The sequence below is a fragment of the Geospiza fortis genome, unplaced genomic scaffold (assembly GCF_000277835.1).
Source record: "Geospiza fortis unplaced genomic scaffold, GeoFor_1.0 scaffold547, whole genome shotgun sequence".
Taxonomy (NCBI): Eukaryota; Metazoa; Chordata; class Aves; order Passeriformes; family Thraupidae; genus Geospiza; species Geospiza fortis.
Genome location: NW_005054729.1, coordinates 23,314 through 39,936, shown reverse-complemented (window position 1 = coordinate 39,936; position 16,623 = coordinate 23,314). Strand labels below are relative to the sequence as shown.

The 16,623-nt window shown below is 43.1% G+C and overlaps 1 protein-coding gene across 3 annotated transcripts; it reads left to right on the top strand.

The window, feature by feature from the left end:
- Positions 1-7: 7 nt before the first annotated feature.
- Positions 8-16,619, top strand: ZC3H11A (zinc finger CCCH-type containing 11A). 3 transcript variants are annotated; one of them, XM_031065290.1, is made up of 16 exons: positions 8-2,370; positions 3,562-3,614; positions 5,284-5,468; positions 6,810-6,929; positions 7,731-7,854; positions 9,219-9,416; positions 9,614-9,730; positions 10,671-10,751; positions 11,012-11,122; positions 11,485-11,547; positions 11,696-11,797; positions 12,334-12,399; positions 13,675-14,169; positions 15,209-15,282; positions 15,401-15,702; positions 16,505-16,619. In XM_031065290.1, coding segments are annotated over exons 3-16 (1,908 nt in total). In that variant the 5' UTR covers positions 8-2,370; positions 3,562-3,614; positions 5,284-5,414; the 3' UTR covers positions 16,506-16,619. The 3 variants fall into 3 exon arrangements, with proteins under 3 accessions (XP_030921150.1, XP_030921152.1, XP_030921151.1); XM_031065292.1 differs by lacking the exon at positions 8-2,370 and having other exon boundaries at positions 3,199-3,614; positions 13,675-13,948; positions 14,141-14,169; XM_031065291.1 differs by lacking the exon at positions 8-2,370 and having other exon boundaries at positions 3,200-3,614; positions 10,671-10,748.
- Positions 16,620-16,623: the final 4 nt, after the last annotated feature.

Here is a 16,623-nt window from a genome sequence, read left to right as displayed (position 1 = left end):
AGGCGAGGGGGTGGTGCTGGCTCAACCCCGGCTCCTCCGCAAGGCCGCGCGGCCCCCGCGCTGTCCCCACAGCGGGAGGGGAACGCTGAGGGGCGAGGTGGAATTAGAGGGGAATAAAGCCGGCATTATATGGGAATAAAACCGGGATTATGTGGGAATAAAGCCGGGGTGAGGTGGGTTTTGTACCCCCGGGGTTTTGGGGAGGGGGAGCTGCGTGCCCGGGGTAGGCCCGAGGCCTTTCCTTAGCGCTCGTCCCCTCTCCAAACTGGCGATCCCGGCTCAGGTATTTTCTAAATCTCCTCATTTTTCACGTCAAACCTCCTTTTTTTCCTGTTGTAGCAACGCGTCTGAGGGGCATTTCTAACGTAGTCACCTCATTCCCTAAAGGAACTTCAGGAGCTGAGTAACTCTGGATGCAGCCGGGCTGAATTCCTCCCGGAGGTTGTTAAAAACAACGCGAATCCGTGAATTTTTGGGGTGTTTTTCTTATTTTTTAAAGGTTATTCCTCCCGGAGGTTGTTTAAAAACAACGCGAATCCTTGAATTTTTGGGGTGTTTTTCTTGTTTTTTAAGGGTTCTGCTTTCTGACGTCGATTTTTGTTATGGAAACGCCAAAAAGAAAATTTTTTGTTGTCGTTGTTGTTGAAGGGATCAGAGCCTCCAGGTTATTCCCAGAATTGCACTCAGGGTCGCATTTCCTAAATAAATAAAACCCGGCTTTATTTGGCTGTAAAAAATAAAAAATAAATAGAAAGGAATAAAGGATTTTGGGGTTGAATTTGGGCACAGCTGAAGCAGAGCAGGAGGAGTTTTCCAGGAAAAAACTTCCTGGTGGTGTCATTTCCCAGCTCTAATGACATTTTTCCAAGGTGAAAAATCGAATCTTTTTGGGAAAATCGATTTTTTTTGAGATTTAAGATTCTTGTGAGGGGGAGAAATTGTCACAGGAAATTGCTGCCAGGCCTTGGGGTTGAGCTCAGAAATACAAAAAAAAAAAAAATGAAAATAAATTTGCTTTAATTATTCCTGTTTTATTCAAGAGTGGATGGAGCAGCTTCCCTTGGTTTGGGGTTGATTCCTGAGGAGGAAAAGCTGAAAGGGAGAGAAAAAATGGAGAAAAAATGGCTAAAAAGGGGTTAAAATGTGGAATTCCTGGTGCTTTTCCTTCTTTGTCACCTGATAAACAGGAAGTGAATCATCCAAGGAATTTAAGGCACAAATGAAGCAGCAGGAGAAGCTTTTCCAGGGAAATCTGGGGGTTTGAAATCCAAGAATTCCTCACAGGGAGGTGCAGGAAAACTTCTTTATTTTCCCTTTAAAAATAGAAAAGTTGTGTTGGTTTTTTGGCCTGCTTTTTGCTGACCCTCAGCTGCTGCATTTTTGATTTTTTTATAAATAATTGGAAAAAAAAATATTTGACCACAAAAATTTTCATTAATTTCATGAAAATTTTCACAAATTCTGGACAAAAAAGTGTTTAAAATTCTCATTAACTTGAATTCATTCAAGACCTGCTGAGTGCACCAGAGTTACTCATTTTTATTCAGATTCTTTTTTATTTACCAGTTGAAAATTCCACCAAAAAAAAAGGTTTTTAATGAACCTTTTTAATTATTAAATCACCGTGATGAAGTTTAGACCTTGGAGGGGTTTTTGGGGGGGGAGGTTTGGTTGATTCTTTTTGTGTTGTTGCTGTTTATTTTCCAAGGTTTTATTCTAATTCTTTAACCAAGATTCAGACTGAACTGAAATATGGAAAAATGAAGGCAAAAAAAAAAAACCAAACTGATTTATTTTCTAAAGGAATTCAATCTGAAGGGATTTTCTTTCCCCCCTGCGTGGTGGATGTAGAAATGTTGCATTTTTAGGTGTGGAAAATACCTGAGGAGAGGAAATTCCACCTTCCAGCCTGGGAATTCCTCCTGCTCTGGGTTGGAATTCCTGCTTTTCTCACCCCTCACTCCCAGGATTTCTTTGGTGGCTTCAGCAAACAGAAGAATTCAGGCTTGAAATTTGATTTTTAACTCCCAAGAGCATTGGGGAAAACACCTGGGAAAACTTGAACTTCCACCAGAAGGAGCTCCAGGAGTTTTTAGGTGTAAATTCCCTGGAAAATCCATGAGCTAAAATCTGATTTTGAAGCTCCAAAAATGAATTTAACCCCGTGGAGATGGAAGAACAGGAGGGAACCCTGCACTTAAATCCTGTTTTGTTTTTATTCTCTTTGTCAAACAGTCAAAAAAGAAAGAAAAAAAAAAACACAATAATTAATGTGAGAACCCAACTTTTCCTCTCTTTATTTTAGATTTGGGAAAATTCCCTGGCCAAAAAAAAAAAAAAATCGTGGAAAATTCACAAAATTTACTTTGTGTGAGTAAAATGTTCCAACTGTTTCTTCTTAAGCTGTAAAGAACAATTTCATTGAGTTCTGTCCTCCCCAAAGAGTCAGAAATCCTTTGCACAGAAATGTCAAGAGGGGTAAAATTGATTTTTATTTGCATTTTAGCTGGTTTGGTTGCAAGGTTGTGTGGAAAAGAACCCTAAAAAATCAGATTTTTAGAAGAATATCCGAAAGGAAAGTGTGATTTGTGTGAAAAACAAACGCTGAATAAATCCATTTCTGGTGGCACCCAAACCCCAATCAGCTGCTGAATTGGAGCTAATGATGGATGAATGATTAGGGAACAGCACAAATGGAAAAATTGGGATATTTGATGGAAAACCCAACTAATTCCTGCCCCAAATTCCCAAACAATTCCTGCTTTGCTTTGGCTGAGGGATGGAGATGGATGAGTTTGTCCCTGTGCTGTCCCCATGTCCCCAAATCCCCTCTCACCACCCTCACCTCATCCAAAACCCCTCAAATAATCTCATTTTCCCCTCAGTGAGAGTTTGATGGGCCAAAATTCCTGATTTTTTTGCTGCTTTTCTCCTTGTTCTGCTGTCCCTGCCTGCTTTGGGGTGTGTATAAACACATTTCTGGGTTTATACACGCAAATTTGGGGTGGTTTTTTTTTGTTGTTGTTGTTGTACAGGTGATAAATATGGGGGAAGGTTTTTGTGTTTTCTTAATAGGTGAAGAAATCTCAGAAGACCCGAAATTGCAACTTACTGAATTAAATAATTAAAAAAAAATTAAAAAAAAAAAATTAGAAATTTCCCCAGCTGTGGGGTGGGGAAGTGGGGGCCTTTTTTTTTTTTCCAGCCACTTTGAATCCTGAGTTCATCTTTCAAAAAAAAAAAAGGCGCTGGGGCATTTTTTTATAAATTTTTTGTTGGTTTTTTTATGGTTTTTTTTTTCTTTTTTTTTTATTGGAAGAGCTAAAATATCCCTGGCTGTCTCCAGTGTGCCAGATTTGCAATGGACTCAATTCCTCCATTAGTTGTCAGATTGTTCTGAGAGCACCTCAGAGTTTGGAATTGTTGGCTGAGAGGTTCCCTTTTTGGGGTCAGGAGGAAAAAAAAAAAACAAAAAAACAAAACAAAACAAAAAAAAAAGGCAAAATTCAAAAATTCTTTCTGCCCCTTTGTTATTCATTCACGGACTCCTTCGGCCTACAGGAGAGGGGAACTGCATGGCTGGGAAGATCAAAGCCTGTGCTCAACGTGGCCAGGTGGGTGAGCTCCAGAATCCCCTGGGATTGAGGGGAAAATCCCCTGGGATTGGGGGAAAAATCAGGGAAAAAATGCCCTGAGATTGGGGGAAAAAATCCTCTGGGATTGGGGGAAAAATCAGGGAAAAAATCCTCTGGGATTGGGGGGAAAATGCCCTGAGATTGAGGGGGAAATATCAGGGAAAAAATCCTCTGGGATTGAGGGGAAAAATCCTCTGGGATTGGAGGGGAAATGCCCTGAGATTGGGGAAAAATGCCCTGAGATTGAAGGGAAAAATCATGGAAAAAATCTCCCTGGGATTGGGGGGAAAAATCCTCTGGGATTGGGGGAAAAATGCCCTGAGATTGAGGGGGAAAATCAGGGAAAAAATGCTTTGGGATTGGGGGAAAAATCCTCTGGGATTGGAGGGGAAATGCCCTGAGATTGGGGAAAAATGCCCTGAGATTGAGGGGGAAAATCAGGGAAAAAATGCTTTGGGATTGGGGGAAAAATCCTCTGGGATTTTGGGAGAAATGCCCTGGGATTGGGGGGAAAAATCAGGGGAAAAAATGCCTTGGGATTGGGGAAAAAATTGGGAGAAAAACGCCCTGGGATCAAGGAAAAATCAGGAAAAAATTCTCCTGGGATTGCGGGAAAAGTGCCCTGGGATGGGGGAAAAATCCTCCTGGGATCAGGGAAAAATCCCCTGGGATTGGGAAATGGGATCTGGGCAAAAATCCCACTGGGATTGGGGGAGAAAAATCCCCTGGGGCTGGGGGAGAAGCCTCTGGGATTGAGGGAAAAAAATGCCCTGGGATTGGGGGAAAATCACGGGGAAAATCCCCCTGGGGTTGTGGGAAAAAATCCTTTGGGACTGGGGGAAAAAATCCTTTGGGACTGGGGGGAAAAATCCCCTGGGATTGGGGAATAGGATCAGGGGAAAATCCCCCTGGGATGGGGGAAAAAGTCCCTCTGTGATTGAGGGAAAAATTTGCTGGGATTGAGGGAAAAAATCTCCTGGGATCAGGGAATGGGATTGGGGAAAAATCCTGTGGGATTGGGAAATGGGATCAGGGGAAAAAACCCTGAGATGGGGGAAAATATCTCCCTGGGTTGAGAGAAAAATCCCCCTGGGATTGGGGAATGGGATCAGGGGGAAAAATCCCCCTGGATTGGGGGAGAGATAGGGAAAAATCCCCTGGGATTGGCAGAAAAATCTGCTGGGATTGGGGAAATGGGATCAGGAAAAAAAAACCCTGAGATTGGAGGAAAAAGTCCCCCTGGGATTTGGGGGAAAATCCCCTGTGATTGGTATTAATAGTATAATATGGAATAATACATGATAATAATATTACAATACTTATTTATTATTAAGATACTGTATCATCAGTAACTCAAAATTACACCCAAGTTTTGAAGGAGTGCCTCTCTTTAGGGTCACCCCCTAAGTTTTTGGTCACACACACAATTTTTCTCTACCTCAAAACTCAGAGCTGTTATTAAGGTCACAAATTACAATTTATGCTGCAGTTTTCGCCAAAGCTGCCTAAAAATTTGTTTTAAAAAAATTGAATTTTCAACGATTTCTGCTTCATCTTTACGCCCAGCTGATTTCAACTCACTACCTCCTTCTACAACCAAATCAATTCATAGGAAACAACTCTAAAAACCCCAATTTTTCTTTTCCAGGGTTACTTTTAAAAAGAAGCTGTCAGAGCTAAGCCAGGAGAAGCCTTTGAGAAGCCAATTCCTGCCCAGGCTGGAGGAGGGAGAGCCCTGGGAGGAGCAAACCCTGAGTAGTGAGTGAGGATCCCTGCAGCATGTCCAGCCAGGGGGATGACTGCTACTTCTACTTCTACTCCACCTGCAACAAGGTGAGTCCAGCTCCCCTGGAATTCCTCAATCCCTGCCTGGGCTCTGAGCAGGGACTGGGAGAGGGAGGAAATCAATTCCTCTTCATTAATTCATTAATTCATTGTTGATTATTGATTCATTGTCCAGCTCCCACTTCTCAAAACTGGATTTTTTTCCCTTTCCAACCCTTTTGTTTTTAACCTGTATCCTTTTCCCATCCCATTTTGTAACCTTTGTGCTTTTCTTTTCCAACCCATTTTTTTAACTTGAGTGGTTTTCCCATCCTATTTTTTAACCTGTGTCCTTTTCCCATCCCATTTTTTTAACCTGTGGTTTTCCCATCCCAATTTTTTTTTTGACCTGTGTGTTTTTCCTTTCCAACCCATTTTTCAAGCTGTGTGATTTTCATTCAGATCCAATTCCCTCTGGAATTCCTCATTCCCTGCCTGGGCTCTGAGCAAGGAGTGGGAGGAAATCAGTTCCTCTTCATTCATTGATTAATTCATTATTGATTACTGATTCATTTTTCAGCTCCCAGTTCTGACATCTGGGGTTTTTTGTGCTGGGTGATTTCCCTTTCCAACCCTTTTTTTGTTTTAACTTGTATCCTTATCCCATTTTGTAACCTTTGTGCTTTTCTTTTCCAACCCATTTTTCAAGCTGTGTGATTTTCGTTCAGATCCAATTCCCTCTGGAATTCCTCATTCCCTATTTAGGGTCTGAGCAAAGAGCAGGAGGGAAGAAACAAATTCCTCTTAATTAATTGATTAATTATCCAGCTCCCAGTCCTGAAATGGGGATTTCTTTTAGCTCTCTCCTTTTCCCATCCCATTTTTAACCCTGTTCTTTTCCCATTTTCTCATTTTTTAAACTGTGTGATTTTCCTTTCCAGCACCATTTCTTTTTAACCTGTGTGCTTTTCCCATCCCATTTTATCCCATTTTTTTTAACCCATATTCTTTCCCCATCCCATTTTTAACCCTGTCCTTTTCCCATCCCATTTTTAACCCATATCCTTTTCCCATCCCATTTTTAACCCTGTCCTTTTCCCATCCCATTTTTAACCCATATCCTTTTCCCATCCCATTTTTAACCCTGTCCTTTTCCCATCTCATTTTTAACCCATATCCTTTTCCCATCCCATTTTTTTAAGCTCTCTGCTTTCCCCATCCCATTATTTATTAACCTTTATAATTCTCCTTCCCAAACCCATTTCTCCTTTGAAACTGAGTGGTTTTTCCCCCATTTTATTTGCTGATTTCTGGGAATTTCAGGGAGATTCCTGTTCCTTAATCCCATTTTTTCCTGTGAATTTCAGGGAGATTCCTGTTCCTTAATCCCATTTTTTCTGTGAATTTCAGGGAGATTCCTGTTCCTTCCGGCACTGCGAGGCCGCCCTGGGCAGTGAGACCGTCTGCACCCTGTGGCAGGAGGGCCGGTGCTTCAGGAATGTCTGCAGGTTCAGGCACATGGAAATCGATGTGAGTGCCCCCCAAAAACCCCAAAAATCCCTGCCAGAGCATCCCAGACATTTGGGGGGATAAATGTCCTTTCCCAGCAAAAATTTTGTTACCAGGAATGAGGAAAAAAAATCAATTTTTAAGGTGTTTTTCAACAGGAAATGTTAGTGTTAAATGATGTTGTTCCCTAAATTTTTGTCAGATTTCACTCTTTAATGTGGTGGGAAAAAAATTCCTGGGAGCTGGAATTTCTCCCCAGATTTTTATTCTAAAAAATCCTGGAATTCCTGAGAGCTGGAATTTTCTCCCCAGATTTTTATCCTGAGCTCTTGGAATTCCTGAGAGCTGGAATTTCTCCCCAAATTTTTTATCCTGAGCTCTTGGAATTCTTCCTGAATTTTTTTTATCCTGATCTCTTGAAATTCCTGAGAGCTGAAATTTCTCCCTAAATTTTTTATCCTGAGCTTTTGGAATTCCTGAGACCTGAAATTTCTCCCCAAATTTTTATCCTGAGCTCTTGGAATTGTCCAGAGTAGGGAGAAAAAAAACAAAAGATGGGGAGGAGCTAAAGCTCTGGAAGATAAATTCAGGTGGATTTCACCAGCAATTGAAATCTGAAAATAAATTTTTTTTCTCTGTGAATAATCCCATTATTTTGGATTTTGTATTGATTTAATTCTGTGACAGTGTCCTGCCTTTCCCAGCTGAATGCTAGGAAAAAAATCCAGCTAAATTAAATTTTTCCGGTCTCTCATTTTTAGCTTGGATTTGTGGTTTTTCCCACCAATATTTTTAGCTTGGATTTGTGATTTTTTTCCCCAGAAAAAGCGGAGTGAGATCGCCTGTTACTGGGAGAACCAGCCCGGGGGCTGCCAGAAGCACAACTGTGCATTCCACCACACCAAGGGCAGATATGTGGATGGGCTCTTCCTTCCCCCCAGCAAAAGTGAGTTTTCCATCTCATTTTCTCTCAAAATACCCAAAAATTCATGCTCAATATTCCTTAAAATTACCTGGATGTGATCTTCTTTCCTCCAAGCAAAAGTGAGTTTTCCACCTCCTTTTTTCAACAAAATATCAAATAATTAATGCTGAATATTCCATTTAAACCATGTGGATGGGCTCTTCCTACCCCTGAGCAAAAGTGAATTTTTAACTTCCTTTTTCAACAAAATATCCAATAATTAATGCTGAATATCCAAGAATTCATGGGGAATATTCTTTAAAATTATGTGGAAGGGCTCTTCCTTCCCCACAAGCAAAAGTGAGTTTTCCACCTCATTTTTCCTCAAAATATCCAAGAATTAATGGTGAATATTCCTTAAAATTACCTGGATGTGATCTTCCTTCCCCTGAGCAAAAATGAGTTTTCAACTTCCTTTTTTCAACAAAATATAAAAGAATTTAAATGGAATATTCAGCATTATATGGACAGGCTCTTCCTTCCCCCAGGCAAAAGTGAGTTTTCCCTCTCATTTTGCCTCAAAATATCCAAGAATTTACAGTGAATATTCCTTAAAATTACCTGCACAGGCTCTTTCCATCCCTGAGCAAAAGTGATTTTTCCACCTACAGAACTGAATCCAGGAATGTTCTCTTCTTAAATTTTCAGTTTCAGGGTCAAAATTTGGAATATTTTTCTTTTCCAGCCACACTTCCTGATAGGGAGCTTTGCAGTCAGGGGAAAGGAGCAAAATTCTAATTTTAAAATTTTTTCCTTGCTCTGTACTTGGTGATTTTTGCTTTTCAAGGTTCCTTTAATCCCTTTATGGGTGTGGAATCCAGAACTGAATCCAGCAGTGTTCTGTTCTCAAATTTACAACATTTGGGGTAAAAATTTGGGATATTTTTCCTTTTTCCTTCCCTTTCCCCTTCTCCTTTAATCCCTTTATGGGTGTGGGATACAGAACCGAATCCAGCAGTGTTCTGTTCTCAAATTCACAACATTTGGGGTAAAAATTTGGGATATTTTTCCTTTCCCCTTCTCCTTTAATCCCTTTATGGGTGTGGGATACAGAACTGAATCCAGCAGTGTTCTTTTCTCAAATTCACAACATTTGGGGTAAAAATTTGGGATATTTTTCCTTTCCCCTTCTCCTTAATCCCTTTATGGGTGTGGAATCCAGAACTGAATCCAGCAGTGTTCTTTTCTCAAATTCACAACATTTGGGGTAAAAATTTGGGATATTTTTCCTTTCCCCTTCTCCTTTAATCCCTTTTGGGTGTGGGATACAGAACTGAATCCAGCAGTATTCTTTTCTTAAATTCACAACATTTGGGGTAAAAATGTGGGATATTTTTCCTTTCCAGCCACTCTTCCAAGCCCCCCTGAGGCTGCAGAGGACGAGGTGAAGATGGTGCAGCTGCAGCAGAACAAACTCTCCGTTCAGTCCAACCCCTCCCCACAGCTCAGGGGGGTGATGAAAGTGGAGAACTCTGAGAATGTCCCCAGTCCCACCCATCCCCCAGTGGTCATCAATGCTGCAGATGATGATGAAGATGATGATGGTAAGAAAACTTGAGTTTGTTTCAAATATTTCTGCTTAAAATCGAAATAAAAATCACAAAATTTGCTGTTTAAGCTGCAGAAAAGAGTAATAACTTTTTGTTGTTGTTGAAATATTGAACTATCTAAAAATGAAACATTGTTGTTAAAATTCCTGGTCCATAAATAATTTCATTTTGGGTTTGATTTTCCCTTCCAGACCAGCTTTCTGAAGAAGGAGAAGAAACCAAAACCCCAGTGCAGCCCCCACCCACAGAGAGCCACAATGGCCTGAGGGTGATTTCCACCAGGAAATCCAATCCCAGTGCAAAGCAAGGTAATCCAGGGGCTGCAGTTTGGGAGTAAAAAGCAAAATATTCCTCAAATAAAACAGAACTCAGGGATGCTGAATGGAATTCATTCCCACCTAAGCAGGGAAAAACCTCCTGGTTTGGTTTTGTGGGGCAAAATAGAGTTTAGAGTGGAGTTTGAGGGGTTTAGAGTGGAGTTTGAGGGGGTTTAAAGTGGAATTTGAGGGGGTTTAAAGTGGAGTTGAAATGGAGTTTAAAGTGGAGTTTGAGGGGGTTTAAAGTGGACTTGAAATGGAGTTTAAAGTGGACTTGAAATGGAGTTTAAAGTGGACTTGAAATGGAGTTTAAAGTGGACTTGAAATGGAGTTTAAAGTGGACTTGAAATGGAGTTTAAAGTGGACTTGAAATGGAGTTTAAAGTGGACTTGAAATGGAGTTTAAAGTGGACTTGAAATGGAGTTTAAAGTGGACTTGAAATGGAGTTTAAAGTGGACTTGAAATGGAGTTTAAAGTGGAGTTGAGGGGGTTTAAAGAGTAAAAATGGAATTTAAAGAGTTAAAGTGGAGTTGAAATGGAGTTAAAGTGAAGTTTTAATGTCCTAAAAATGGAGTTTTAATGAAAATGTCCCTTCAGGCATTGTAGAAATCCAGATCCAAGGAATTGATGTGGAATACAGAACTGAATCCAGCAGTATTCTTTTCTCAAATTCACAACATTTGGGGTAAAAATTTGGGATATTTTTCCCTTTGGGATTTTTCTGTCCAAGGAATTGAGGAATCTTTAATCCCTCTCCATGACTTTGTGCACAAAAATGTGGATTTTCCCTTGGAGGGTGAAAAAAGCTGCCAGTTTTCCAAAACCCCACCTGTTCTGGAGTTTCTTAACTCCTGGGGAGTGTTGAGAGAGTTTATTCCCAATATTCTGGGAAGGATTTACCTCAATTTCCTGAACTATTCTGTGCTTCCAGATGACAACTTAAATTTTGGAATAAAAACCTTGGAAGAGATCAAACTGAAGAAACTCAAGGAAAAAGCCAAAAAACAAGGTGGTGAGTTAATATCCCTAAAATCCCTCCTTATCCTTCTCCCTTCTGTTCATCCTTGGCTTTTATCCTGATTTTCCTCGGATAATTTGCAAGGAATTAAATTTTTTTTTTTTTGCAAATTGGGAGATCCTACAGGGACAAAATGGACAAAATTCCTTTTTTGTTTTTAGAGGGGCTACACTGGCATGTGGCAGCTGGTTTTTCTGCTTGGAATTCCAAGGAAAATTGCTAAATATTCTGATTTTTCCCTGTTTTTCATGCAGAAGGTCCTTCAGGAGTGGCTGTGGATCCTCTCCAAGCCCGGAGCATTCCTGTGCCAGAGAAAGAAAATGTCAGGACTGTGCTGAGAACTGTGACTCTCTCCTCCAAGGAAGGTAAAAAAAATCCCAAAATTCCCATTTTTTTAATGGGAAAATCCCTAAATCTAATCACTGATCATTAGGATAATTATCTTAATAATCCTGAGATGGTTAATTAGGATAATTATCCTAATAATTATTCTAATAATCCTGAGATGCGCTGCTGCATTTCCTGATTTGAATTTTTAAGGTTGTGTTGGAAAAGTTGGGAATTTTTGTAGATGCTGGGTTGGGTTGGGATTAATTCAGGAATTTTTATCATTAAAACCAATTTCCCTCCCAATCCTTCTTTAATTCCTGTGTTTGACAGCCAGAAAATGGTTTTTTGGGGGGATAAAGGGATTTTTTGGTGCTAAAAAATGATTTTTTTGTTTTAGGGGAGGACCCTGTGATCCAGCTGAATCTTCCTGACCGACTGGGGAAAAGGAAAACCCTCATGGGTGAGAGCTTTTTGTGAAACATTTACATCAAAACCAGCAAATTCTGTTAGCACCTAAAACCCAAAACCATTCCAAATCCATCTGGGAGGATTCAGGTTCCTGCAGAGGAATATTCTGAAGGAATTTCTTATTTTGTGTCTTTTGAAAGGTGGGAAAACTTTCCTTCCCCTGAGGAGGAACGTTGCTGACAGGCTGGGGAGGAAGGCAGAGCTGCAGGAAAACTCTGAAAAGGCCCCAAAAAGAGGCACAGGTACCAAAATCACCTGGATTTCCCTCCTGGAATTTGTGTGCAGCTGTTCTTTTGGGATTTTCTGGTTGAGATTTCTGTCCAGCTTTTCCCTTTGGGATTTTCTGCTTGGGATTTTCTGTCCAGATTCTCTGTTTTGGGTTTTATGTCCAGTTTTTCTGTTTGGGTTTTTCTGCTTGGGATTTCCTGTCCAGCTTTTCCCTTTAAGGTTTTCTGTCCAGCTTTTCCCTTTGGGATGTTCCTTTTGGGATTTTTCTGTCCAGCTTTTCCCTTTGGGGTTTTCTGTCCAGCTTTTCCCTTTGGGGTTTTCTGTCCAGCTTTTCCCTTTAGGATTTTCTGTCCAGCTTTTCCCTCTGGGATTTTTCTGTCCAGCTTTTCCCTCTGGGATTTCTGTTCCTCCTCTCTTCTCCTGCTTCTTTCTGCACATTGATTGAGGCTTCAGGGTCACTCTGAATCCCACTGAGGCGCTCTCCTGTCTCATTTCCCACCCAAAATTGAGATTTTTGCCACTTTTTAAAAGTTTTTGTCTTGTTTTTTAGTTCAAGTCCTGAAGTCCCTGAAGGAGAGGCTGGGGCTGCCCTCTGAGCAGAGCAGCACTGAGACAGGTAAAAATTAAAATATTGAAATTGAAATATTAATTTATTTTTCCCATGCAGCCTTAAATTGTTAATTTTAAAGCATAACTGGCTCTGATTTTCCAAATCCAAGTGGTTTAAAGGAGAGGGAGAAGTTTTGTTCAGGGAATTGGGATTGTTCAGCCTGGAGAGGAGGAATTTTGGGGTGATCTCATTGTGGCCTGATGGAAAGATGGAGCAGGAATATTCCCAAGGAATGGAGGGACAGGATGAGGGGAATGGCTGCAGACTGATGGGGTTTAAATGGGATTTTGGGAAGGGAATTGTTCTCTGGAAACAGGGATGGAATTCCCAGAGGAGCTGTGGCTGCTCTATCCCTGGGAGTGTCCAAGGCCAGGTTGGACAGGGGATAAAAAGAATAAAATGGGTAAAATTAATCAAATGACACCCTGGGATGGTGGGAGGTGTCCCTGCCCATGGGATTGGATGATCCCTTCCAACCCAAGCCATTCCAGCATTCCCTGGGCTGCTTTGGGTGGGATATTGGCAAGAAATCCTCCCCTGGAATTCCCAGGCAATCCGTGGCTGCCCTGGGAGCCCCCAAGGCTGGATGGGGTTTGGGGGCACCCTGGGACCATGGGAAGTGCCATGGGGTGGGACTGGGATGATCCTTAGGATCTTCCAACCCAAACCATTCCAGGATTCCATAAAAAAATCCCAATTTCAAGACTCCTGATTCATTCCCAGGGCTGCCCCATCCCTGGATGCCCCCAAGGCTGGATGGGGTTTGGGATCATGGGAAGTGTCCCTGCCATGGCAGGGCTGGGACTGGGATCATCCTTAGGATCTTCCAACCCAAACCATTCCAGGATTCCATAAAAAAATCCCAATTTCAAGACTCCTGATTCATTCCCAGGGCTGCCCCATCCCTGGATGCCCCCAAGGTTGGATGGGGTTTGGAGCACCCTAGGACCATGGGAAGTGCCATGGGATGGGAATGGGATCATCCTTAGGATCTTCCAACCCAAACCATTCCATGATTCCATTAAAAAATCCCAATTTCAAGACTCCTGATTCATTCCCAGACAATTTGTGGCTGCCCCATCCCCAGGAGTGTCCCAGGCCTGGTTGAAGCAACCTGGGACAGGGGAAAGTGTCCCTGGATGATCCTTAAAGTCCTTCCAACCCAAGGAGCACTGAGAGCCCTCAATCCCAAATTCCCTCAGCGCTGGGAGGAATTCTGGAGACTTTTCCCCCTCTCCTTGATCTCTGTTTTATTCCTGGTTTGGATTTTTGTGCCCTCAGACAAAGCTGCCAAGCCCATCGAGGAGATCAGAGTGAAAACCCTGGAGGAAATCCGCCTGGAAAGAGCCAACCAGAGGAGAGGAGAACCCCCAGCCAAAATCCCAGGAGAAGGAAGGAAAACTGAAGATCCAAATTTAGGAGCAAAACCCTCCCCTGCTGCCCGCAGCAAATCCCTGGTGGGAGCCCTGGTGGAAAAAAACCACAAAAGGTTGGGAGAGGAGAAGGAAAAACCCGAGGAATTCAGCAGCAGGGCCAAAAATGAGGCAGATGCCAGGAAACAGACCATTCCTGCTCCAGCTGGGGCAGGCAGGGTGCAGCTGGCAGAGCCTGGGAGAGCCAAAGGAGCTGGAGAAGTTCGGATCAAAACCCTGGAGGAGATCAAGAGGGAGAAGGCGCTGAGGCTGCAGCAGAGCGGGGAGAACGTTCCTGCTGGCCCTGCCCAGCCTGAGGCTGCCCTGAGGGGCAGGAAACTGCTGAGGGTCACCAAGCTCCTGGGTGAGCAGGGATCCATCCCTGGGAATTCTGAGTGTCCCCTGGGAGTTGGGATTGTCCCCTGGGAGTTGGAATTGTCCCCTGGGAGTTGGGGTTGTCCTTGGGAATTGTGCTTCCCCTCCTGGGAGTTGTGATTCTCCTTGGGAGTTGTGATTCTCCTTGGGAGTTGTGATTCTCCTTGGGAATTGTGATTCTCCTTGGGAGTTGTGATTCTCCTTGGGAATTCTCATTCCCCTTGGGAGTTCTGAGTCTCCTTGGGAATTGTAGTTTCTACCTGGGAATTGTGGTTTCCACCTGGGAATTCTGATTGTTCTTGGGAATTCTGATTGTTCTTGGGAGTTGTGCTTCCCCTGGGAATTCTGGTTGCCTTTGGGAATTCTGCTTCACTCTGGGAGTTCTGCTTCTCCTTGGGAATTGTGCTGCCCCCCCCCATGGGAATTGTACTTTCCACCTGGGAATTTTGGTTCCCTTTGGGAATTGTGCTTCCCCATGGAATTGTGGTTTCCACCTGGGAGTTCTGATTGTCCTTGGGAGTTCTGCTTCTCCTTGGGAATTGTGCTCCTCCTTGGGAACTGATTCCCTTTGGGAATTCTGCTTCTCCCTGGGACTTGTGCTCCCTCTTGGGAATTCTGTTCCCTCTTGGGAGTTCGGCTTTCCACCTGGGAATTCTGGTTCCCTTTGGGAATTCTGTTTCCTTCTATGAGTTCTGCTCCTCCTTAGGAATTGTGCTTTCATTTGGGAGTTCTGCTTCTCCTTGGGAATTTCCCTCTTTTTTAATCTGCCCTGGATTTGTGTGGTGGAATCTTGCCAGTGCTGGAATCCTTCCCATTCCCCTTTGGAATATTGTTTGGGAAGGATTTATCAATTTCTGAGCAATAATAATAATAGTGAAAATAATGATAATAATGATAATGATAGTCCACAGTGGGACTGAAGGAGACAGCAAATCCTGCAGGAATTGCTTCCTGTTAATAAAAATAGGGAAATAACCCCCCAAGAAAACATAAAAAAACAATTTTTTGATGTTTTTGTTGGTTTAAAGCACCTGGAAGAGAAGAAAAAATGATCGTGGAGCTAAACAAACCTTCCCCCAAAAGTGGCTCTGGCCCTGCTGAGGTGAGTCTGAACAAATTTTAAAATTTCATATTTCTGATCAGTTCTTCCCATTTCCATAGATTTTTATTCCTGGATTTTTCCCCTAAAAACCCTCTTGGTGTTTTTTTTCCCCTGTCAGAATTCAGGGAATTCTGGAATTCAGGTGAAGAGCCTGGAGGAAATCATGTGGGAGAAACGGCAGCAGAAACAGCGGCAGGAGGAGAAACTGCAGCAGGGAGCTGGGGCAATTCCAGCTGAAAACCAGGAAAAAAACCAGGATAAAAACCAGGAAAAAACCCCAGGATCAGGGAGCCCCGAGGCTGCTGTGGGGTCAGCCCAGCTGGGCAGGAGGAGAGGAGGAAAAGCCCCCGAGGATGGAGGGGGAACCGCAGAGAAGGAGCCGGGGAAAAAGGGAGCTCAGCTGCCCGAGAGGAGAGGCTGGGATGGATTTATGGGAATGGTTTGGGATGTTGTGTGTGGGGTTGGGGTTTGTGGGAATGATCTCTGTGGGGTTGGGGTCTAGGGGAATGATCTGTGTGGGGTTGGGGTTTATGAGAGTGGTCTGTGTGGGGTTAGGATTTAGGGAGCTCAGCTGCCCGAGAGGAGAGGCTGGGATGGATTTATGGGAATGGTTTGGGATGTTGTGTGTGGGGTTGGGGTTTGTGGGAATGGTCTGGAGGTGAGATTTATGGGAGTATTTTGGGGTGGGAGTTTGTGGGAATGTTTTGAGATTGGGGTTTATGGTAAAGCTCAGTGTGGGGTTGGGATTAGTGAGAGTGGTCTGGGGTTGGGGATTGTGGGATGGTCTGTGTGGGGTTGGGAATGTTCTACGTGGGGTTGGGGTTTCTGGGATGGTCTGTGTGGGGTTGGGGTTTAGGGGAATGATTTGTGTGGTGTTGGGATTTAGGGGAATGCTCTGGGGTTGGGGTTTATGGGGAAGTTTTGGGGTTGGGATTTATGGGAATGCTCTGTGTGGGGTTGGGGTTTAGGGAGCTCAGCTGCCCGAGAGGAGAGGCAGAGGTGGGGGCTTGATAAAGGGGTTTGATTGATAAAGGGGTTGATAAAGGAAGGGATTTGATAGCTAAAGGGGTTTAATAAATGGATTTGATAAAGGGGTTTGATAGATAAAGGGATTTGATAAAGGGGTTGATAAAGGAACAGATTTGATTGATAAAGGGAGGAGTTTGATAAATAAATTTTCCCCTCCTTTCCCTTTTTTCCCCCCTCATTTTCACTCCATCCCAGCCAAATCCAGGGTGTGCCTGAAGCCTCTGGATGCCAAAGCCCCTCCCAAGCAGCCCCTGAAGAGGAAGGGCCCCGAGGGCCACCCCCCCGCTGTGGGGGCAGTGAAGCCGCTCCGGG